Source organism: Sciurus vulgaris, assembly GCF_902686455.1.
Source record: "Sciurus vulgaris genome assembly, chromosome: 6".
Taxonomy (NCBI): domain Eukaryota; kingdom Metazoa; phylum Chordata; class Mammalia; order Rodentia; family Sciuridae; genus Sciurus; species Sciurus vulgaris.
The window spans coordinates 40,826,665-40,851,902 of NC_136466.1; the positions used below are offsets into that span (position 1 = coordinate 40,826,665).

General features: G+C 38.7%; 1 protein-coding gene across 1 annotated transcript in view; it reads right to left on the reverse strand.

Moving 5' to 3' along the window:
- The window catches only part of TRPC7 (transient receptor potential cation channel subfamily C member 7), a 167,384-nt gene that overhangs the window by 74,134 nt on the left and 68,012 nt on the right, over window positions 1–25,238 (reverse strand). The window contains exon 3 of the mRNA XM_079144701.1: window positions 15,508–15,690. Coding sequence (XP_079000827.1) covers window positions 15,508–15,690 — 183 coding nt within the window. The remainder of the gene's footprint in view (window positions 1–15,507; window positions 15,691–25,238) is intronic.

Genomic DNA, 25,238 nt, shown 5'->3' on the forward strand with positions numbered 1-25,238 from the left:
TCCCCAAAATTATAAGCAATTAAAATGATTTTTTCTAAGCCAACACATTTTATGCACCAAAAGATAAGTTGAACACCTCTTTTCAGTTTACAGTCTGAGCACTCCATCTTGTCTCCTTCTCCATGGGGCTTTGGGCAAGAGCTCCTTCTCTGGCCTCAACAATTTTTGCCTTGCTATTCATCTTGCATCCCTCTCCTTTCTCAGTGGAAGTAGCATCCCTCCTAATTGTAGCTACTCTCACCTTTGTTCTTGGTGCTTCCTACAATCTCCCAGCTATCCGAAATCTGACTCCTGAACTCTATTGAAGTCACTGCCTCAGAATCTTGTTAATTTCTTTCTGGTTGTCAGACTCATGAATCTGTTCTATGTTTTCTTTCCCTTAGACAGCTCTGTGGTCCAGATGCTGCCTACCATTTACTGAATCTTAAACACCCTCCTTCTGTCATCCCTTCTGTGTGACTGGGTGTCTGAATAACCTGCCTGGGAGATGAACCAGTCTTGTTTTATTGGCTGAAGACTTATCATGGGAGAATAAGTGGCATTTTGCCTTCTGTCTTTTGAGGAGGTGGTCAGGAAGGCTGTGGGCTCTGGTGGTCCCCGCTGAGGAAGAAGCTCACAGTTTGGGTGTTTTAGATATTGTTCTGAAGACTACAGACAGGCTTTTTTGGGAGACTGAGGCCCAGTGAAAGGAAGGAGTTGGAGGAGAGTGCTTGTATTGGAGTGGTGCTTCTTGAGACTGGGGGAAGGGAGTGAAGTCTTCTGTGGGGGTGGGAAGACATCAGGTTCCATTTTAACTCTGCTCTAGAGGTAGATGGACACTGAAATGCAAGTCATTCCAGAGTGTTGGCAGGGGTTGACCAATGTCAAAGTTCTTCTTTGTGAAAGTTCAGGGGAGGGTCTCAGCGCCTGTCTGGCTCAGAGATCTTTCTTCATTAGAAGCTCCAGGAGGGAAGAGATTCTTGTCTGTTTTGTTTGTTTGTTTGTTTTTCTGTTGTATTTCCAGAACTTACTACACTGTCTGGGACACTATGTGTACCAGAAAAAAAAAAAAAAAAAAAAAAAAGTATTGAATGGTAAGATGGAATACAGCTTGGGCCAGATGATTGTGATCAGTGTTTGTTAGTGGTTTCAGTATGCACAGGAGAAGGGCACAGGACAAGGGTTCTCCTTTAAGTAGACAGGTGAGTCTTCTGGACTTTGGTATGACTGACTGAGACAGGATTTCTGGTAACCTGGGCAAGACACTGAACAGATTTCATATGATTAAGAGTAAGTGAAAAATGGTAGGAGCCAACATTTATTGAGTACTTATGATGTGCTAGACACTGCTCTAAATGATTCTCATGGATTGATCAATCCTTCAACAATTCTGTGACATACGTAGACACAATTGACACAATTATTATTATTATTATTTTTAAATGGGGAAACTGAAGCACAGGAAGGCTAATTGACTTGTCTGCTGCTCAGACAGGCAGGATGTGAACTCAGACATGCCTGCTTCAGAGTTGGTTCTATACCAAAAAGCAGCTAAGATGTGAAATTTCTTACCATCTAGAGACGTGAAGCAAACTTATACTAGTTTTTCTTTTTTCTCCAGTTATTACACACATAGTATTATATATGCATATGTACAGATAATATATAAATTTTAGTAATATAATAAAATGATACTTCAAAAGATTAAAGTTACAATTTTCTAGTAATAAGAGTACAGCAACATGGAGTGGGTTGTGCCTTGCTTGCCACCCAGATGATATGCAGCCGGTATCCTAACTAGTACTGGCTATGGACCAGAATAGTTCCTGAAAGACAGCAATTACAATGTACTAGGAGCTTGCATTTATCTGGTTCTTACTAGGTACTGGAAGTTTATAAGGAAAGCATGGTTATCCCTACCTTAAAGGAGAGGGAAAATTAAGGTTATATAATTTGTCTAAGGTGACCCAGAGTTATCTAGCTCCAAAGCTTATGATTCTCACCACTGTTGTACAATGGATACTTTTTTCCACATGATGTTGAAAGGTGTTATTTGTTTGTTTGGCAGAAACTTACATTCTTTGTCTAGGAAGGAGTCGATTATTTCAAGAAGACATCTATAACTACCATTGTAAAGAAATTTCAGGATATTTGTACACTGTTTGTAAATGTAATAGCCCATAACAATTATGATAGAATATTAGATATATGTATGTATCCCCCTCTCCATAGTATGAAGTTAGTTTAGGTAGTGGTTTTTTATCAGCTAAGGATCTGTAACTGGCACTAATGGATTTGATTGTTGAAAATTTGTCTTTGAAAACACTCCCTAATGGGTCTTAATTTCACTAAATTCAGCCTGATGATCACTAGAAGCAGCTTCCGAATTAGCCAATACCTTCACATTTCCTTTTTGCCCAGGTAATGAAGGACCTTGTTAGAGAAGCAAGTACTATGTTTATTTAATTGAAAGTAATTTGTGGGATCTGGATGAGGAGGGTACCTGAGGATCTGGCAAGTGTAATATTTCTGAGGGTCTCTGTGGCCTGGAGTGGGAGTGCCCTGCTCTGCAGGTTCACTTGTCTCTCCCCACCATGGGAATTTCTCTGGATGCCTACTTAGCTGCTCCCAGCACAGTGTGGTGGTTAAGAACAGAACTCAGTACAGGCTTTGGAACAAGCTGGATGTGAGTTGGAATTCTTGCTTGGCTTCTTACCAGCTGTGTGACTAGGTGACTTGCCATTCGTCTCTGGCTCTCAGTTCCTTTATTAGTAAAGCAGAGAAATCATGATAGTGGCTGATGTGGGAATGCAGCATGTATGAGAAGGGCAGGGACACAGCTCCTGCTGGTGCTCAATCAGAGCTACTTGACCTCCCTCCTTTGTGAGCATCTCTCTTAAATCCCATTTCCTCTCTCCTTGTTCTTTGCTCCGATCCCTTTCCCATGCACTATGGGACTAGGCCTTCTTTGGGTTCTTCAGAGCTCTGTGCTGTCCATTTCACCCCAAAGTCCTCCAGGTTTCTTAATGACCTCTAATTCCCCCTACCCTCTTACCTAAATAATAAACTCTGTTAGTGTAATTTAGAAATCTGAGTAGTTTATCCTAACATTGGTAGGCCAGACTCTCGTAGCTGTGTTTAGACTGAGCTGGGCAAGGTACGCACCTGTAATCCTAGCAACTCAGGAGTCTGAGGATTGCAAGTTCAAAGCCAGTCTCAGCAACTCAATAAAGTCCTAAGCAACTTAGTGAGACCCTATCTCAAAATACAGTAATAAAAAGGGCTTGGAATGTGGCTCATTGGTTAAGTGCCTAGGCTGATTTTGTGCCCTGAATCAAAAACCATTATTTTTTTTTAGGTCCAAATAACAGTTATACAGATTTCTTCCTGAACACAGCATGGCCTGTAGGTTCTCATCCCTTTCTTCTACTGAACTCCTCCAATAGCATATTAGCCAGTTCCCTTTCTTGGATATACCATCCAACCTTGTTACTTGTACAGCCTTACTGAAGCAGGGCTAGCAGTCACCACACACCACTAATTTGGTCACAAATGTGTAGAAAATTGTGTATTGCACAAGAGTCATAAAACTCAACATGGAAAATAGTAAGGTTCTAGTATGGAAACACTAAGAGATATTGGTAGTGAGGTATGATGGACTGCTGGCGGTAGGGACAGGATTCACACAGAAAAACACTCATCTACTTAGTAATCAAAGACATGCATTCTAAAATATGCATAAGATAGTATTTTGCATATATTAAATTAGGGGGAAAATCTTAGTAGTATCCAGTGCTTGCAAAGTACTGATGAAATCAGTTCAGTTTTATACCACTGATGGCACTGAAAACTAGTGTAGCCTTTTGGAAAAATATCTTTCAATGTATTTTAAGAACCATGGAAAATATTTATGTCCTTTGACAAAGTAGACTTACCCTCAGAAATTCAACTTAAGGAAATTCAACTTAAAAAAAATGGTAAAGAAAAAAAGGAAAGAAAAACTATGTGCAGTAAAATAAATATATTTAAAAAGTGAATGTTCAACAATAGAGAAAATAAAAAAATGGAACATCAGTCTTCTGCTCACAAAAATATAAATTAGTGAAAACATGGAAAAATGCTTTCATTCTGATGCTTGGTGAATCTCATCACAAAATTATTTCTTCTACAGTTCTGAGTATGTAAATGCATATCTGTATATGGGAAAGAATTAGAAGACCATAAACATGAAAACAATTGATATATGGGGCATAGCATTATACATTTTTGTTTTTCTTCTAATTTTCTTTCCTATTTTTAGATGTTTGTGCAATAAATAAAATCAGCAAGATGAAAAATACAAACACTGAAGACCATCTGCAGGATACCCTTTCCATTATGGAATGGAGATGTTCCCTTTAGCCCCTTTTCACAGCCCCTCCGGCTGGCCTAGGAGGATGTCTTTCCTCCCAGCCAGATGTCTTTCCTCCTACCCCAGGAGCCTGCTCTTCCATACCTGCTCTGCTATTGCTTTCTCCTCCTCATATGCCCATCCGCAGACTATCAATGAGCCACCTAACATTATCACACCTTTGTTCCTCCCCCATGTTTCCTCTGCCTGGATTGTTCTCCACTTTTCCTTTGACTTCTGACCTTTGAGTTCTGCCTAGCCTTTCAAGGCCTGGTGCAGAGGCTACCTCTTTTTCCATGACACTTTTCCACACCATTTTTGGTCTGAACTAATCTCTCCTTACTGTTTGATAAAGGGCTAGATTCAGATCACATAAATCTTTAGGACAGACACTCCTGACAAGTGAGGTCTGGGACTTATTCTTCATATTGCCCACCTCTTTGACGAAGTAATAGGTGCTACATGATTAGTCACTCCTTCAAGTTTGCTCTATCAGGTAAAACCTATCAAAATCAGAGCAAGCAAAGCAGTCAGAAGGTGATATATCAGATGAGTTTATTATGGGAGTATACAAAGATGAATTTATAATACTTATATTTCTTTGTGTATATGTACAAATATGTAACAACAAATATCATCATTAGGTACAACTATGATGCACTAATAATGTGAAAAAATAGTTTTACTTCTGTAATAAGTATATTTGAGTCTATTATAATTTTATAAGTATACTAATACTAATAAGTATATAACAATAATAAAATACTGGGGGTGAGAGAAGAATGGAGGAACTTTGGATTACATAGAGGGAAATGAGAGGGAGGGGATTATGAAAAATGGTGGAATGAGACAGACATCATTACCCTATGTACATGTATGATTACACAAATGGTGTGAATCTACATCATGTACAACCATAGAAATGAAATGATGTACCCCATTTGTGTACAATGAATCAAAATGCAGCCTGTAAAAAAAAAGTAAATAAAAATAATAAAATAAAATATGAATTAATTTGTGATTTTTTCAGATGCAATTTAGAGATCATTATCATTCATTTTATTAATTAAATAGTATTTTGTATTTAAGTGACTTTTTATTGTTTTTAAGTAAAACGAAGTCATAAGTCAGGATCTGAGTTTCCTTGGAGTCAATGACAATAGTTACAGGAGATGAGAAATGAGAAAAATAATGCCTATTCTATTAATTCATCATGGACTACTTTCCTATTTATCTCATTTACATCCTCAAAATAAGTCTGTGGGTTTCCTCCATAGTTTTTAGAAATGTATTTCACCTTGATCTTGCAATCATGTTATATTTCAGAAAAATAATTGGAAGAAAACTCAGGTATGATTCATTTATTCATTCATTCACTTAATAAATATTTTTGAGAGTCTTCTGACTTGGGTTTGTTATAGGTTAGGGTTATAGTGGTGAGCTGTGATGGGGTATAGAACATACTGTGCTGAGGGAAATGAATGGTAAACAAGTGAACAAAAGAAATAAATGAAATTAACACAGAAGGCACTGAGATGGAGAGGGGGAGGAAGCATAATGGTGACCATGTTCAGACAGGGTGGTCAGAAGGCCATTGATCTCAATCTTTAATGCTGAGGAGGATCCAGTCAGCAGAGATCTAGGGGAAAGGGACCAGTAACTTCACTGGTTTTGGAACTGGTGTGGAGTATTTAAGGCACAGAAAGGCAGGTAATGCCCCTGGAGATTAGGGAGCAGGAAGGAACTTTGGTATGAAAGAGTTAAAGAGAAAGGCAGGAGTCAGATCATGCAGCAGCTTGCTGGCCATAGTTAGTGGTTGAAATCCGAGTGCTTTAGGGCAAGAAGATGTTTGTTTCCTGTCAAGAACCCCTTACTAGAAAAGAGCCCCCAGCCCCAGATGCTGGGGTGCTGGATGCCGAGGGCTCATAGATATGCTCTTTCAGAAATTCCCTCCAGTCAGTGGGAACCACTTTGTCCAGAAGTACTTACATTTATGTCCTCCTGTTGGGAGGCCTTCAACTAGTGACTGACTGATACAGGTATCCAAAAGGCCAATGCCCTGGCCTTAATATTGGGCAAATCTGTGTTGCTATACATGCTACACTCCAAGGCTCCTCTTGAGATCAAACTGAGGATGGACTTCTTTGAAACCACCTCTTAGTTTAGCTTCTTCTCCTGCCCTATCCTACTTCTGCCCCTTCAATCTAGGTTTCTCCTGAGATCATGATTTTAGTAAAACAGGACTCACAAGAGCCCTTATCTTAGGTTTTGCTTCTAGTAGTGATGAGTATCAGACTATACCTGGCTTATAGATGAAAGATATAAGCATCTATATATATGGGGCATGAAATGATTCAATTACTTAAATTTTTTTCTGATGTGTGTGTGTGTGTGTGTGTCTATCTGTAGGGGAGAGGGAAGAGAAAGGCAGACCTATTAATTACATGCTATTGTCATCAATTAGGCATAATATAACTATAGCTTAGATTACATAAAGCATCCTTATTAAGCAAAATTTTCATCTGCAATTATACTTATAAAACTTCCCTTCCATCAAGAAAATGTGCATGTGACTTTAGGCAGATGAATGTTAAAAAGAATAATGCATTATGGCACAGAATGGGAGGAATATATGAAAGATCAAATGCTCATCGAAAGTCTATTTATGAGCATTTAGTACAAAAACAATGTGACAGAAATGTGCAGTTGGTCTGTATCTTAATTATTGGAGTTAGTCACAGGTTCTTGGGGGAGATTGTAGTTTCTAAGATCTGTTTAATTCTGGGATAAAAGTGACAATTTGGAAATGGCTTTTGTTTTCCTTTCCACTTTGGGCTAGTAAATATTTCTGATTGCATCTCTTTCTGGGGCGGGTATTAAGGGGGTTTATGTTTCTGTCTCAAATGCTACTCATAAGTTTCTCTTCCTGATAATTCTCAAACAAGGAGGTAATAATAACCAGGCTCTGACTTTCTAAACGAATTTAGCACACGATGAATATAGTGTTAGTTAAACAAGCTAAGTCCACATGGCTTAGCAAATATGATAACCAAGGAAAAAAACAATGCTTTAAAGAATTATCCTTTCACTCAAATATTTATGTATGATAAGAGCTGAATGAAAGACAGCAAGATAACCAAAGGTAATCATGTTCTGCCCTGCTGTACAACCCTTACTTTGAAGATCTGAAATCTCTTTTGCAAATTCACAGTGGTATCTGTGTATTAGAGAAAGTCTTGTCAGGTGATTTGTCAGCATGCCTGAAGAAGGGCGGAGAGAGCATCAGGCACTCTTTCTTCCCTTCCTCTTCACACTGAGCTTGGCAGGATATGGAAATGGGGCAGCTAATGAGAGGAGGGAGCACTCCCAAGATCCTCTGTGTAGCACTCAGTGAAGCACTCACTCATGATCTGAGCTCCCTTCAGGAGGCAAAGTCCCCAGTGAATCTCCCTAACTGTGCAGGACTCCCTGGGAGACATTGACTTCTCTACTCTCTCCCTATAGACTTCTAGGCCAGAAACAGTATTAGGACTTCCCTGGATAATAAGAACTTTTTTCAAGTTATAAATCCCAAATGGGCACACGGTTCGCAATGAAAGGATTGTAGATGACAGGCCCAAACTCTGAGGCCAGTCTCAAACATCACCTGGATTCAGATGGATTTTTAATCACAGCGACAATTACAATCAGAGAAGCAGTAAAGCCTTTGACTTCCTACTGAACACAACCTCTATTCATTTAGTCAACATGGAGGCTGTACATTATATGTAGAATGTGCACTGTTCTCAGATATCAGAGACCAAGATGAATGAAGAGAGGTCCCACCTTCTAGAAGCTCCATCTTTATAAAATTTAAAATAATTAGTGAGTCTTTAGAAAGTACTAGCTGCTGTGCTCCCACCTAGATGAACTGGATTAGACACTCTGTGGGTGGGGCCCAGGCACTGGTATTTTTAATAAAGCTCTCAAATGGTTTCTTTATCTAGAATTCGGGCCCATGATTTGAGAGCTCCTGGACTGGAGAGATACAATTCATCCCCAGATAACTACAATCACTGACTTTAGGGTCTTAAAGTTGAAGGGTCGTGGCCTAGATCCTGAAAACTAACCCAGAGGTTCTCTTCAGGGAATGATTTTGGCTTCCCAATTTTCCCAAAGACATTAGAGATAGTCTGGATGGATATACATTTTTTTGTTGACAAAAGTCGAGGGGAGGGTGCTATTGAGCAAAGGCCAGAAATTCTGCTAAAAATTCTGTAATGCACAGGAGAATCCCCATGGAAAAGAGTTATTTGGCCCAAAATATTAGTAGTCCTGAGGTTAAGAATTGCTGACTTAGTCTTAAGGGCAGTTCTCCTTATAAAATCAATATGGCAAACAGCTGCAATTAGCTAGTTTATTATGCACTTACCACATCCTAGGACATTATGTGTGGTAATAAACATTGACTATTATTTATTAGATACTATACTTTTTTCCCATAATATGGATGAGAAATTGAGGCCCAGAAATTAAATAATTTGTCTACAGGAAGTAAGTGAAAGACTTGCAACTCAAACATGGGCATTCAGGCTCCTGGCCAGAACACTACACCATTGCCCAGCAGGTTCCTTTTTCTTTGGGAAATTTTGCCAGGCATAAAAAGTATCATAATTACATAACATAATTATTCTTTTGTTTCCGAAGATTTTCTGCTAGAGGAAAACAAAACTTCCTCATGTAAAAGATAACTATTCTGGGCCAGGTGATTTTTGTGCCACATGGCCAGGCTAGAGCCATGGAGGTGCTCAGAGGAATCCCCAAAGAGGAAGATGATTGATGCTTTTGACACTAACAGCGTTTGGCAGCTACTGGCATCATGCAGTGCAGTTGGGGTAGTGCCTGACCGGCCAAACTGTCTGCGACAACTCTGATCTCCTTAACTCTGAGCATCTGTTAGAATGATGCCTCAGTAGGGAAACACAGTGGGGAATGTCTGCTCAGAGCATGTGAGTGTCTGACTGGTCCCTCATATGTCCTTTAGAAAGGCCTGATGTCCCCAGGTCACCTGTGCTCACTGGCTCTGCCTTGTGCTTTGTGTAGACAGAGGAAATAAAATAGGACCCAGCAGAGGTCATTCACCCTCTCTCCAGTGTCCTCCTTGTGGTAACCACATTAGGGAGAGGATGTATGCCAGTTGTGTGTCTGCTTCTGGGCATCATTCTCTCTCTGACAGACTCTTGAGGGTTGCAGCAGTGTCCACTGTGTCTGTGAGGCCCTGCAGGCTAGCAAATGAAATAGCTTGTCTGAAGCCACATATCTAGTAAGTGGGAACTCAAGTAGTCAGGCTCCCAGCCATAACACTATATACTTCTACTCAACAAGTTCTGCTTTCTTCTAGGAATTTTTCCAGGTTGAAAAGTGGGCCCATTTATGGCATGACTGTAAACTGTGCATAAGATGATCATTTGGCCCAATTTTAGACAGGTGACATAGATGGAAATGGTCCTTCCACCATGGCCCTCCCTCCTTGACAGTCTTCTCTGAGAGGAACTTCCATGGGACACATTTTGTATTTTTCTGGTCCCATATCTATAGAAGAATCTTGAAGTAGGCATTAGGGAATAGAAGTTTATGGAGAGCACTGGGTTGGTGTGTTACCATCCCGTGTGGAGAACTTCCAGTAAATTAAAAAAAAAAAAAAAAAAAAAGGAATGCAGGCAACTGACAAAGAAAGTTATGCAGTCTTATTCACAGAACTCCCACAGAGTATGCAGTCTCCCACAGAACTTTCCATAAACATTTTTTTTTCTTTTTACCTCCTCAGTCTGCCTTCTTACTTAGAGGAGTTGAAGCACTCAGTATGAATTCCCTCGGCTTTTCTCCTGTGATAATCATTAGTGCTGTTTCCCAAATTGCTGTTTTTCTCTCCTTTCAAACACATGGCAAGTTTCTACTTCCTGATCCTTCTGGAGGTGGGGTTGGAGGTATGATTAAATCTTCACAAAGCAAGCAGGAACAAAGAGTGTCCCATCCAGGGAAAAGCACATGATCATTGGGGTGAGGCCCCAGGTCTAGGCGTTACATTTCTACCTCCTGGCATGGAGGATACATTGACATGGTGGCTGTTCTATCAGCTTGAATTCCTGAGTGGATCCAGTTCCAAGATGGAAATAGAATAAATAATGATTAAATCTTAATTTGTTAAAAGTCACAGCAACATTGGTTTTCTTTGTCAACACAGCACAACTTAGCCCATCTTGACTAAGATCCTGTCCCTTTCATCCAACAAAATGCTGTATTCATGCCCACCTTTTTTGCCTTCTAGACTTTAAGAGGGTAAGCTGTCTCTCTGGCTATCCCAATCTTTAAAACCACTCTTAATTATCCCTCAAAAAAAAAAAAAAAAACAAAAAAGAAAAAAAAAAGAAAAAAAAAAAAAACCCCAACAAAACAAAACATCCTCAAAGCAATCATTTAGTATTTAGCATGGTCTATAAAGCTCTATGGTCTGGTCTGTCTTTAGACTCACCCCACACCTCACTTCTCATGCCCTCTTACTTGGCCACATTCTCTTTCTTTTGGTTCCTCTTGCTCTGCTTCTTCTCACCTCAGGACCTTTGGACATGCTTTAAGTATAATCCTTTTTGCTAGAAATGCCATCCCCACCACTGGTTGACTTTTCTTATTCTTTATCTCTTGGAGTATGAGCTTCTTAGAGAAACTTCATTGACTTCCCTGCTTAGGTAATATCTGCTTTTAGAAGCTCTTATAATTTCATGTTCTTTTCTTCATAGCACTAAAGATTGCAGTATTACAAATTATTTGTGTGACGTTTTGATTAATGTCTGTCTTCCCCCTTGATAGCCAAGATCATGCCACTTTCATTCACTATCATGTCCCCAGTGATTGGCAAATCCCACTTTGTAATCATTCAGTAAAAGCCTGTTCAATGTACAAATGAGGATATACAGTCATGCTGTCCAATTTGGTAACCACAGGCCACATGTTAAATTTAAAGTAATTAATTTTTAAAGATATAAATAATTGTTCCATAATCACACTAGCCTAATTCCAATGCTAATTAGCCACATGAGGCTTATGACTCCCATATTGGACAGTAGAAAATAGAAATTTCTATCATCACAGAAAATCTTATTGGGTAGTCTTGGCACTATAAAGTCCAGGAGCCAGTACATGGCAGGAAATGCCTTCAAGAGTCTGGTTCTTGGCAAGCCTTCAAGCCTGTTTCTTTCCCCATAATGATCAAGCCACAAGGAAGGGTCACTCCTCTAAACTCATTCCCTGAACATGCTTCTGTTTTTTCCTCTCACCTCACTCTGCCTACATTACCATCCTATCCAGCACTTCCTATTCATCCCCACCACAGATATTTCTGTGGAACTACAACATTGGTGAAATTTTGCCAAGGTCCCAAACAGTATTGATCAGTGTTTCCTTTGGCCTCTGTATACCCTTTTCCCATTCCTGTGTACCGTGCTCAGACAGGTGTGTTTCCTTTGTTCACACTATTTCTTCTATCACTACATGAGCCTCTCAAGAGCAAAGCCTGGGCCTTGGTCTTCTAGTGTGCCGAGCACAGAACCAGTGATAAGGTAGACATCAGTGGGTGTTTGTGAAATGAGGAATATGTACATGAATGAAAATCATAGGGAATATTATTTCCTTAATTCAGTAGCATGAGGAAAAAGTGAACTGCGTTATTGAGGTAGATAGTAGTAGTTTGTGCTCTTATCTTCTTCCCCATGATCCTGTCCCAGGCCCTTATTTTGTATGAGAATAGCTTCCCAAGTCAGGAATGAGCCCTAAGTTCCCAGGTCTGGAAGGCTTGGGAGCAGTGGAGCTGCTTCTTGAGGAGAGTGGGGACCTCAAAGCTGAATGGAAAGAAGGCCATGATTAGAGTCCAAGCCAAACTGCCTTCCAAGATATTAGAACTGGGGGCCAGCTGGAAGTCTGAAAGAGGTCAGAGCTGTGAATTTAACTTTGCTTAGTTAGTTAAATAGTTAAGAGACTCCCTCCTATGCAGAGGTTGTTGCTGTTAGAGTCCTGGAATATTTGTCCCTTCTCACCCACTAGACGGATAGCTTATACACTGTCTTATTCTCCTTGAGTTCTCTGGTGGGCTGAGGTCAGTATCTGCAGAGCTCATGGGTAGTGGCTAAAACAATTTATTAGATGGAACCAATAACCCTTGTTGGAGATATTGCATGATAACAGATATGTTTTCTGCTCTGGGAATAATATATTTTGCTAAAAATATTCTCACGTCTTCCTTGTGATTTTTTTTCAGTAGCAGGCCTTTGCTTAATTATGTCCATCTCCTTTTCAGGTGAAGTTACAGCTTCTGTCACGCAAAACAGGACATTCTGGGTCTCTTTGCTCCGCTCTTCTTTGAATATTGAGCCTACAGGACTAGTGTTCACACAGTTTTCCCGTAGTGACTAGGAGATACACCTGATCCTCATTAAGGCAGATAGAGGAAGGAATGATGAAGAGATGATATAGGGGAAGGAAGGGAAAACATGGTCAGCCCAGAGATGAAGAAGCAACAAAGAGGAGAGAGACAAGTTGTCCATTAGACAACTGGTCCCTTAAACAAGTTGAACAAGGCATCAAGAGCTGTCTCTGTGTGTCTGTGACCTGTCATTGAGTACACCACACACTGGGTTCCCTTTATGGGTACAGCCTGGGACCAGATGAGACTAACCAGGGACACAGACTGGTGGTCTTCCCAATTGGTGGGGCTGGAACTCTCCTATGCATTTATTTAGAGTCAATATGTGGCTTGAGAAGAAGGCCTTTGAGAAGGAGATTTAGGTATGATTCCCTGGGGAACAGACAAGAGAGATGGGGAAGACAACAAGGTGTCTGTTATACAAAATGGCCCTGGAGGAGGAGGTCTGTTTCTTCTAGAGTAGTGATGAGTATTAGGGACTCTGTAATGTCTTTAAGCATAGAAATCTGTTTGATTACCTTTAACTCATGGCCTCAAAATCTATTTAAATACAAAACATTTTCTTTCCCTCTCTCTTTTTAAGGTAACACTTAATTAGCACTTCATGGAACTGCAAAGAACAATTAGTTTTCTTTGATCACTGAGTTCATGGGTTGATTTGTTGATTGTTGTCACATCATGTAGACAGAGCCATAGGAATTTTTAATGGTTCAATATTCTAGCCATACACATATCAGGTATAAAAGGTTGTGTATATGTAAATAGGCCTTGGTGCTAGTCATTTGTAACTCAAATATCCAGGTTAGATTGTGCCTATGCAAGCATGGTAAAGTTAATAAATTAAAAAAATGAAAGTGCATTAGTATGACTTTTTGCTATTAGATATTTTCACCAGTAATTCATAATATAATAAATGTCAAGGAAAACTTCGAGTCTGTCTACTATTGCATGATGATATACATGATTCGAGAGAATTTATCCCCTCGAAATGAGTAAAGTTGGCATTTTATGTTGGTTGTTGATCATCTTCCTGCCTATGGATGACAGCAGACATTTGACATTCATGATGGATATTTCCTGAGATCTTTATGACTCTCCTAATTGGAAAATACCACTAGAGCAAATAATTTCCCTCATGAAAACTTTTTATTCTGAACCAAACCATTATGTTCATGGAGGACTTCCCTTTTTCTTCTCATTCATTATCAGGGCCATTTTGTACTTGGTAACTGATAACGAGAGGGAACGTATAGCTATGAAGTAGTGGCAAGACTTCTGGACTTACTGAGTGACTCTACCCTTGATGACAGTTCTGCTAGATTTAAATTTATGTTTCAGAAAAATGGCTAATGCCTGCATGCCATGGACTCTTGGAATTGCTCACAATAGCCAAAACTGTGACTGTAAATCTTCAAACATCAAGCATCATCTCCTGTTCTCTGGTTTTCAAAGATATCTTCACTTCCCCCTGTGCTAAATGGTAGGAAGATACTCTGGTTTGGGGAAGGAAGGAAGTGTTTGTAGTTCTGGAAATTCAAGCTCATCTTTAGCCTCCACAGCAGGTTTGTTTGAACTGCATGTATATCTCAGCAGTTTTAGGAAGTGATTGCCATGCTTTGGTACAAAACCTCAGGGAGTTCTTGGCTTAGTCTAAAAAAATGTATTTCCCTGAGCTAAGAAAATATCATTGTACTTAAAACCACAATCTGACTTTTCCAAGCACCCCAGTAAACTCTCTGCTTTCTAATATGTATTTCAAGGCCTCCTTTTTCCATGTTTTATCAATTCGATCTTCGGAACTCAGAGTCTTAGAAAAGAATCAATTTTTTTTTGTAGGATTTGTGATTATTATTGAAGTAAAATGGCAGGAAGATTTTATCAAACTTGGAAGCTCTCTCTACATGAATTCCACAGATCCATGTCATTTCTTGAAGACTGACTGACCCCACGCAAAGTAAGATAATCAGGGGAGAGGAGACATGTCCAGTGTCCAGTTTGAGGGTATTAAAATACCTTGCAGTTTTGATCATGTGAAATAGCCAAAAAACCCTAAAATCCTCCTGCACAGATCAGCTCTGCCCTGCTTATATGGAAAGTCCACTGACATTTAACATGTAGGTGTTTGGAACTGTCCAATTTTCATCAGGATGAATGATGTCAGCTGACAGAGCAGATTCTAAAGAATTCAAATAATATCCAAAATGAGTTTTCCTACTAAGAGTTTTCATACGACTTTGAAGTAAATTTCTCTAAGACTTTGAGGACGATGGATGCCATAAATCCTTTACACTGAACCATTTTCTTCACAATTAATGCGTTTGAAAGACCTGAGTTAAATGTTTCTCAAAATTTGGAATTAGTTTGCTAGCTAATGCGATTCCTCACTGTGACACTGTCCTGCCAGTTGTCTGGAGGCTGAAAATCTCCTCTTCTGTTCTCTAGGCTAAAGGTCTAGTCATGGACTGACTCATGATTCCTCTCTCTCTTTTGGGAGGCTGGGGATTGAGGTAGGGAAAGGTGGTGAGATCTGAGCAGCCCTGCAAGACTGGCAGTTCTCTGTCTGGAGAGAATTTGGGTGTTATCACAGTCGCTTTGCAGGAACATGAAATATGCATGAGCACAAAGCTAGGCCAGCAGCCCTGTGAGGCGAGGCAGGAAGGCCAAGAAAGATGGGAAAGCTTACCTTCTTGACTTCATATTTAATGGCGAGTTTGATCCGGCTCAGACTTGGACGGTGGTGGTCGGACCAGACTTGGAAGTTCACATCACCATTTAAAATCGCCTCCACCTCTTCTGTGTCTCGGCACAGGTCCAGCACGCCCACCACAAAATCCTTGCATTGCATAGATAACTTCCTGTAATCGTTCTAACAGAATAAAGAAAAATCAGGGGTGTGTCACACTGAGCCCCACAGATTGGCTTGCCCAGCAAGCAGTGTTGATCAGTAACTGTCCAACAACTGTGAACTTAATGGAGTACGTTGGAACCAAGGGCATTGCTGGATCCAGAAGACAGGGCTGTTTCTCTTGACACACAACCTAGAGGATATCTTCTCTAAGTCGCACTTGTCAGAGTGTGGTCCATTGGCCACCTGCATTAGAGTTACCTTGGGTCATGCTAAAATTGCAGGATTCATGGAGATGAGACCCAGAAATATGTGTGTTTTTTTAAAAATTTGTTCTTTAAGTGATTTGAGTACCTATCATAGACCAATTCCAGGCTTTCAAAGCAGCAGCTCTCTGGGCCTAATTCCTAGCCAATTGTAAGGAAGGAGTAATAAGGAAACAAACTTTTAAGATGCTAGAAATAATACCTCACTCATTTAGCACCAACTATAATGGTGACTGTTCTACACAGGAATTTACTGGAAAGATAAGACTGATACACTAAAGTTGGAAGGAAATATACACAGTTGTGCTTTTTATATGTGCTGGAAAATGGCTTGTGACTTATATATTTAAAACTCAAATGTAATTTACACCTAATAGGATCCTTTCTTAATACAAGTCCATTTGCATGGCAAATCATGGCTCCTTAAATTACTTGCCAATTGAGTAAACGCTTTCAGTCTTGACCTTTTTGTTGTTTCACTTTTTTAACGAGTTGCTCCTGGGTTTCTCTTTTCCTTTCCCTAGGTATATCTTTGCAATTATCTTTGAGAAGTTTACTTCCTTTCTTAGCAACACTCCAACTTCTCTTGCTCTCAAACACACTGCTTAATTTCTAGATAATGATCCAAAATGTTGAACAAAAGAATGTTTCATGTCACTCTCATACCACTACTTCCCTCCAAATATTTTCCCCTGAGGCCTTCTTATTGGTTTCTTGGTTGAAACGAGTCTATTCGAAAACTACATAAGGGCCAGATGTCACTTTTAATGTTAATCAATGTCAACAACCCTCAGACTCATAAATAGTGGTTGGCAAATAGGAGTGCAGTTTTGCTTTTCTGGAGCCTGGATTCCTCAGCAAATAGGTGGGAGCCTGGCAAACTGCAGAAGCTCAGCTATTTTTCTGAGTTAATGATTCTTGTCTCCTTCCAGGACTGCTGCATCAAAATGTCACTTTGCATTAGAGAAAGAGGTAAGTAAATGCTTGCTTGCTGGGAAAGGGAAAAGGATCATGAAAATATTTTCAGACAAGAATGGCTACCCTTCATTTTCATGTATAATTTAAGTAGAATAAAGGAATTTTGAAAATTCTGAGTAGAAAAAGTACTGCTCAGCTTAGCAGATTGTCATGGAAAAAAATTCAGGTAAAAGATACTTAGAGTGTTCTAGGTTTTAGCATCTATTACAAGGTGGGTTGGTGACATGAAGAGCTGTATCCTGTGCTTCTCCATCCCTAACATCCACCCTTCCACATTCATTCATTAGTGAGGAGCTACTGTGTACCAGACAATGAAAAGTTAGCAGAGAATGAGGCCAGGGTGGTTTCTAAGTAGTGTGGGTTGAAGCAGACTGGGGATTCACCCTCAGGGTCCCACAAGAGCAATGCCAAGTAAAACTTGCCCAGAGTTTGTCCTGGCTAAAATATTCTGCAGAATTCTGATGAATCAGAGCTGGCAATCTCAACGTGTCATACACTGGGCTCAGCAAAATGGAGAAGGTGGGTCACCTCACCACATGGACCCATTCAACTCTGGCTGTCCCTCTGTTGCAACTAACATTCCCCAAATCTCCTTCCCCTGCACCATCAACATATTGCCCCTTTAATGAGAACAAGAAATGTCTTTGAATGTCAGTTTTCCTGGTAAAATGGAATCTGTTGACTAGACTATACATGTTTCTTGGTGGAAACTCCTACCTAGAACAGAATGCATGAATGGGCATGTGAAGTGGAAAAGGTTTGCCCTAGCCCTTGGTCCAAGTTCCCACAGTAGGAACAAGTCAGGATGTATGGCATAGAATCTGCACATGTTTGGGTTCTGCAGAGTTTGAAGCAAAAAGTGCTTCTTCCTTAGAGGCTGTCACTTCCCTGGGCTCTTTTGTCCAACCTGTCCATCAAAAAGAAGGTACCAGATCAGCCAAAGTGGGTAATTGCATTTTTGTCTTCTGCATTAAACTTAGGCTGAATGTCAATAAAGCTGGTGTCTGAAGATGGCTGCAGGGAAAAAGAAAGAACCCAGACCTGCCAGGGAGAAGGAGATTCTGTGGACATGGATGGTGGTGGCAGAGAAGATTATAGGTGAGTATCTCTAGAGAATCATGATGAGTATGCTTAATTGGGTCAACCCTGAGCTCAGGGAGCCTTCCAACACATACCCCTCACTGTAGTTGAGGTGGATGAGATACATTTCCAGGATGTCAAAAATGCCCTTTACAAAATTTAAAGAAAATATTCCTGGATGCTGAGATTCCTAAGTCCTAGTGGGTGACAAGTGTATTCTCTATCTCAATTCTTAAAAAAAGTCATGATCACTATTTCCAACTCAAAGATGAGGAGACTGAGACAAAGAGAGATAAACATACTGAATACACTTCTCTTTCTCGTATTAGTCACTGATCTCTGGGTCACTCTTTCACTTTTGGTGATTTGAGCTCCTATCTTACTCCCTTTGTCCCGGTATTACTGCTTTTGTTATTCTTGGAAGTTTCAATATCTTTTTATTTTTTATTTTTTTGGTACCAGGAATTGAACCCAGGGGCACATATCCACTGAGCCCTAGTTTCAATATTTTGAAAGATGACTTTCCCATTATCCTGCTCTCTCATTTTCTTGAAAGACCCTTTTCCGGTGAACTCATCCTTAACCCAAACTCAGCCACCCAGTCTCTTATTTATTCCAGTAACTATATCCTCCACCAGACTACAAGCAATCAACCATTCCTCCTTTACCCTAATTTTCACCTCCCCCTTTAGGTTACTGTCTTCTTCCTTAAAGAGCTTGTATTTCATAGTCAATCATTATGATAACCTCTGTACGTATCGTCAACTTTTCTAGGCTTCTCTTTTTTTATCGTTCACTGGATAAAACCCTGGCCTTGGTTGAGTCTAATTCTCTACCCTCTGGTCCTGCCACTGCCCAGTAAATGTGGCTGAGAAGAGACAACTGCACGGATCCATCTTCCTGTTAATTGTCTCTAACCTCAAGTAGTCCTTAGTACTCTTGGCAATTTACTCTTCTACTTCTAAACAAAATTTTTATGCCTTTTACCCTCCATCTTCTAAAACTTCCACTTCCTCCTAACAGTTGGATGAGGACCTTGTTTTCTGTTTTATTAAGGAAATAGAAATTATCTGCAGAGAAGCACCACGTGCTCACACCATCACATCTATCTAGCTACATGCACTTGTGCACACGTATTCTCTTTTCCCTCTTTTTACTTTGGATGAACTGCCTCTGCACCTCTCTAAGGTCAACTCCTCCACTTGCATCCTGGATATCAACCTCTTATGCCTACTACAGGACATGGCTCCTGCAACCTTCCTTTCTCTCTCCTGCACTGTTAACTTCTCCTCTCCCTACTTGCTCATCTTACAAACATGCCATTATTTTTCTTATTTTAAATGGAAATTTATCTTGACCTCACTTCTTCCTCCAATTGCTACTCCAATTTTCTGTTCTATTTTACACCAAAACTCTTCAATAGAGTGTTCTACATTCATTGTGTTCAATTGCCCTTCTTGTACTCTTCATTGTTCTATTTAATAAGACTTTCCTGCCCACTGAATTTACTGTGACTGTTCTCGTTAAAGTCAAAGGATTTTCATGTTCCTAAATTCAATAGGTGGTTCTCAGTTCTCATTTTACATATCAAGTGCTTTGATATAGTGGATCATTTCCTCTTCCTTGATATACATTCTTCATGGGCTTCCAGCATAACATACTTTTGTTTTTTTTTTTCTTTCTGAATTATTACTTTTTTCATTCTTTGTTGATTCATCTTCATTCTCCTTATGTCTTAATTTTGTAATGCCCCAAAGATGTCTTGGGTCCTGGAACATCTCCTTTTATCCGTTGTCACTCATTGACTTAGTGATCTTATCTAGTGTTATGGCTTTCAGTAACATCTATATGCTGATGAATCTGAAATTTATATATTTAATGCATCCTTCTCTCCTGAACTCAAGATTCATATGTCTGATTGCCAACTTGATATCTTCACTCAAATGTCAATAGGCATTTCAAACTTAACAAAATTCTGAATCAAGTCCTTATTTACTCTTCCCCACAGTTTCAGTTATTCTAGATAAAAAAATTCTTAAATCTAGCCTTGATGCCTATCTTCCTGTCATAACCCACATATAATTTGGTAGCAAATCCTGCCAATTCTACCTGCCTAATATATCCACACTCTGACCTCTCTTCCCCAGTTTCACTATTTCTACCTCATTCCAAACCATCATCATATCTTGCTTTAACTAGCCCAGAGACTCGTAACAGATCTCTGATTTGTCCTTTATGGTCTAGTCTTACTATATAAGACAGAGGGATATTTAGAAAAAGTAGTCAGATAATGTCATTGAAACCTTCAAAGTAAAAGTGGAGTCAATACACTGCCCTCCAGGCACCCCATTCTCTCCCTGATTTTATTTTCTATTTCTCCCCTCAGTTAACTCCAACCACTGCTTGATGGACCCCCACTATTCTTCAGATACACTTGGCATGGACCAAAGCTTGCACTAGCAATTTCTGTTTTTTTGAATGGTTTCCCAAGATTTCTAGATTTCTATATGACCAACTCTGTCAGCTCCTTTAAGTCTCTGCTGAAATGTCATTCTCAGTGAAGCTTCCCTATCTTTTTTTTAAAAAAGTAACCCTCCTCACATTAGTTAGCTTTTTGTTATCGTAATCAAGTATCTAGCACAGACTAGCTTCATAAGTAAAGAGGCTTATTTACCTTATAGTTTTGGAGAATGAAAGTCTAAACAGCATGGTGCAGGCTCTGGTGAGGGCTGCCCCTTGGCTGTGTAATATCATGGATAGCAATGGTGGAAGGGCATGCAAGAACAAGAGGTCACATCTCCCACAAGGAAGCACAGAGGGGAGCAGGGCCAAGTCGTTTTCCTTCATAACAATCCCTTTTGAGAACTACCTTAATCCCCTTCAAGGATATGCCCCCTAAAGATTTAAGGACCTTACACTAGGCCCCACTTCTTAAAGTTACCATCCTGGGGACCAAGCCTCCAACATATGACCCAAACCATAGCATTCCTCAACTCCCCATTACCCTTCTCTTTCTTTTTTACTTTCTTTTTTTCTTCAGTACTGGGAATTGGACCCAGGGCTGTATCACTGAGCTACATTCCCACCCTTTTCATTTTTCATTTTCAGACAGAGTTCACTAAGCTGCCACCGTTGGCCTTGAACTTGTGATCCTCCTGCCTCAGCCTCCTGATTCACTGGGATTATAGCCATGTACCATCACTCCTGGCTTTTTCATTTTTCTTTATTAAACTTATAACCATCTTATGTATTAGATATTTTGCTTATTTGCTATATTTACTTTCCTTATCCACCACCAGAATGTAATATTCTTTTTTAAAAAAGTTTTTGTTCTTTTTTGTTATACCTGACAGTAGGATGTATTTTGACATATCATATATACATGGAGTATAACTTCCAGTTTTTGTGGATGTAAATGATGTGGAGTTACACTGGTTGTGTATTCATGTTAGAATGTAAAATTCTTGAGGGTAGGATGGTTTTCTATTTTATTCACAAATGTATCCTAAAGTCTTAGAACATTTCCTGGAATGTGATAGGCATTCAGTAAATGCTTATTAAGTGATTTGCAGCAGTGAAATTTTCTAAGACAACCTACTCCTAAGTGGTAGAACCAAGATTCAAAATAGGTTGGGTTGACCCAAATGCTATTCTCTTCCCTCTCTTCCTGTTGCTTCTGGGAGCAGCATGTTTTCTTTTACTTAGCACACTCTAAAAATGGGCCTCAACTAGGGTTTACTCTCAACTCATTTGGGGAAATAAAGGGTGGTATATGGATATCTGAATCCCCAACAGATTTTATGGTGTAGTAGGTAAGTGCCTAGGCTTTTAAGCCAGAAGGATCTGAAGTTTGAAATCCTATTACTTGCCAGTAAAACGATGACACTGAGCAAGTCATTTAATTCTATTGCATCTCAGTTTTTCCTCTGTACTAATATGCACATCATACAATCACTGTGAGAATTCAACATTGAAATAATGTAAAAATGCTTAAAATAGTTAATAATAATACCAGAAATTACAAAATAAATAAAAACAAATAAAAATAAAGTTTTCAAATGGTGATTGTTTTTATTGTTACTAGCTCATTTTAACCATTAATTTCAAACTCCCAACCTCTCAACCCTTTGTGGTTTTTAACTACTCTAATGGGAGCAAGACTGGCCTGTGGGTAGTGGGAAAATAAAAAAAATACCAGAAAAACGCTTAATTTTTGTTTAATACTATAGATCTAGTCCACATATTAAATACCCTGAATATGTCTACTTTTTCCATCTCTGGTAATTATACAAGTCCTTCCCAGGTGAGTATCTGTAGTCACCACATACAAGTTAACAGTGTTAAACTTGTGAAACCTATAATCATACTATCAGTCAGAATGATGGTGTTCACCTTGCTGAGACTATCTCAGAGGAATGGATAGGTTGAGCATCAGGGTTCATCTGATGAGGGATTCTTTATATATCTACAAAGATCTTTCTTACTTGCATAACTTGTATCTGGCCTTCTTAGGAGGAATAGGATGCCATAGGTCAGATGGAAGTTCTCTCTAGTCTTGTAAATGCTGATGGCATCCATAAAATGATCAGTGTAGGATATATGAACGTAGAACTTGCCGTTTATCTTTCTGAACCACTTGATAGACCCAACTCATCTTTACTTCATCTCCTTTAGGGCACACTTAAGTCTGTTCTTGAAAAGGGTGATGAAGGGAGTCGTTCTTAGCTTCTGGGGACTGGCAAATGGATGAGGAATAAACACACCAGTCAATCTGTCCAGCATTCAGTGCTTAGAAGCTGCTGTTTGCTGCAGAGCTTCATTGGACCATAAGCTACGGCTGTGCTGAAAATGGAAAGAGGCCCTAGAGTTTTGCCTCTTCTAGAATGTCACACAAATGGCATCATATAGGATATAACCCATTGAGACTCTGACTTCTTTCTCTGAGCATACTCTTTTAGATCTATTCATGTTTTTGCATGCATCAAGAACTTATTTCTAAAAAAAAAAAAAAGAACTTATTTCTTTCTGTTTAACATCTACTATATAGTTGTACCACGGTCTGTATATCCATTCATATCCATTCACCAATTGGTTGCTTCCAGTTCTCAGCAATTAAGAAGGCTACTATAAATATTCACATGTAAGTTTGTGTGTGAACATAAATTCTTATTTTTTAGAGTACCTATCTAGGAGTGGGATTGTTGAGTATATGGTAAGTTCATGTTTTACTTTGTAAGAAACTACCAGTTTGATTCTGGAATAGGTATACCAATTTACATTACCACCAGAAAATTATGAGAGCTCTAGTTATTCCATAGTCTTGCCAGTTCTAGGTATTGCCAAATTCTTTTCTGTGTCATGGTACCTTATTGTGATTTTAATTTGCATTCACTAATGGTTAATGATATTGAGCATCTTTTTCTGTGCTTCCTTGCCACCTCTGTATCTTCTTTGGTAGGTTTGTTCAAATTCAAATTCTTTGAAAGGTTTGTTCAAATTCTTTGTCCCTTTAAAAAAATTGAATTGTTTATTTTCTTATTATTGATTTTGAGAGTTCTGGATACTATTTCTTTTGAAGATATAGGATTTATAACTATTTTCTCTTAGTCTGTGACTTATTCTCTTAACAGTAACCTTCAAAGAACAGATGTTTTTAATTTTGGTGAAGTCCAATTTATCATGTTTTCCTTTTATGGTTATGCTTTTGGTGTCACAACTTAGAACTATTTCCTTAACAAGGTTCTAAGTTTTTCTCTATAAGTTTTATAGGTTCATTTACATATTTAGGTCTATGACCTATTTGTGTTATTTTTATATAAGGTGTGCATGCACATAGATGTTCCTTTGTTCCAGTCTCCTTTGTTAAAAAATTATTCTCTTTCCATTGAGTTGTTTTTACACAATTGTCAAAAATTATTGACAATATTAGTAGTGTTTATTTTAGTACTCTCTATTCTGTTTCCTTGATCTATACACCTGTCTTTACACTAATACCCAATGTCTTTGTTTTTGCAGCTTCACATTAATTCTCAAAAGTAGATACTTTGAGTCCTCCAACTTTGCTCTACATTTTAAAATTGGTCTGATTTTTTCCATTCCTTCACTTTTTACCTAAATTTTAAAATAAATTATTCATAACTAATAACTTCTGAGATTTTTATTGGAATTGTATTGAATCTATGAATCATTTTGGGAAGAATTGACTGTTGATTTCTTCAAACCACTAACATGATATTCATCTCCATTTATTTAGGTATTCTTTGATGCCTTTTACTGATGTTTTATCGTCTCGAACTTATGGGTTTTACATATGTTTGTAAGATTTGTATTTGAGTATTTAATTTTTCAGCTACTAGGATTATTTTAATTTTTTCTTTTTAAATTGCTCATTAAGTAATAATATGATTGACTTCTTTTTGTGTTCCTTATGTCCTGTGACCTTGCTAAATCCACTTATTGAGATTTGTAGATTTCTTGAGATCTTTCCATATAGACAAACATGTTTTATGAAAATATAAATTTTGACTTTGTATGAATATAGTATAGATACATTTATTAATATGACTTATAAAATGCTCAGTATGATTCTTTTACATTTGTTTAGACTTATGAAGTATTACTTTTAGGAACAAAATGTTGCCAAAAATTGTTTTTTGCTGTCTTTTAACCCAAACTTACTAACTTAATACTTTTTAAATAGCAATATATTAAACAGTCTTTAAACTATTCATCCATTTATTTTTTGTTTTTCATTCAACACAGATGTTAGCTGAAATTCTTTGGTTCATAATAGCCTAGAATTTCTTTTCTTTTGGTCCATAAATCTCACAAGTTTATTTATTATTGAGATGTGTTTCTAGTCCTAATACAAAGGACAAACTGAAACCATCCAAGAAGATAAATTGATATCTTGAACTTTTGGTGCTGAGGCTGTAGTTTTGACAGCATCAATTACAGGAAATGATTAGTTTGCTTGATTTTGGTTAAAAACTCCAACTCTCCAATTTTTTAAAAGCTACTGACAAACTTACATCAAAAGAGGGAGAGAAGCTCATTACCCTGATGGGTCAAATGTTAAATGATTTTCTCAGAAGGATGCTGTTGAGACACCCACACAATACAGAACAATTAACACTCATTTCTCAATGGAGACCTTAGAAATTAAATTTAAAAAGAGTGTGGTCTTCAAATATATCCCCCAACCCCTCCCTTCAGGGACCTAGTTATTTGAAAGGAATGTTTATG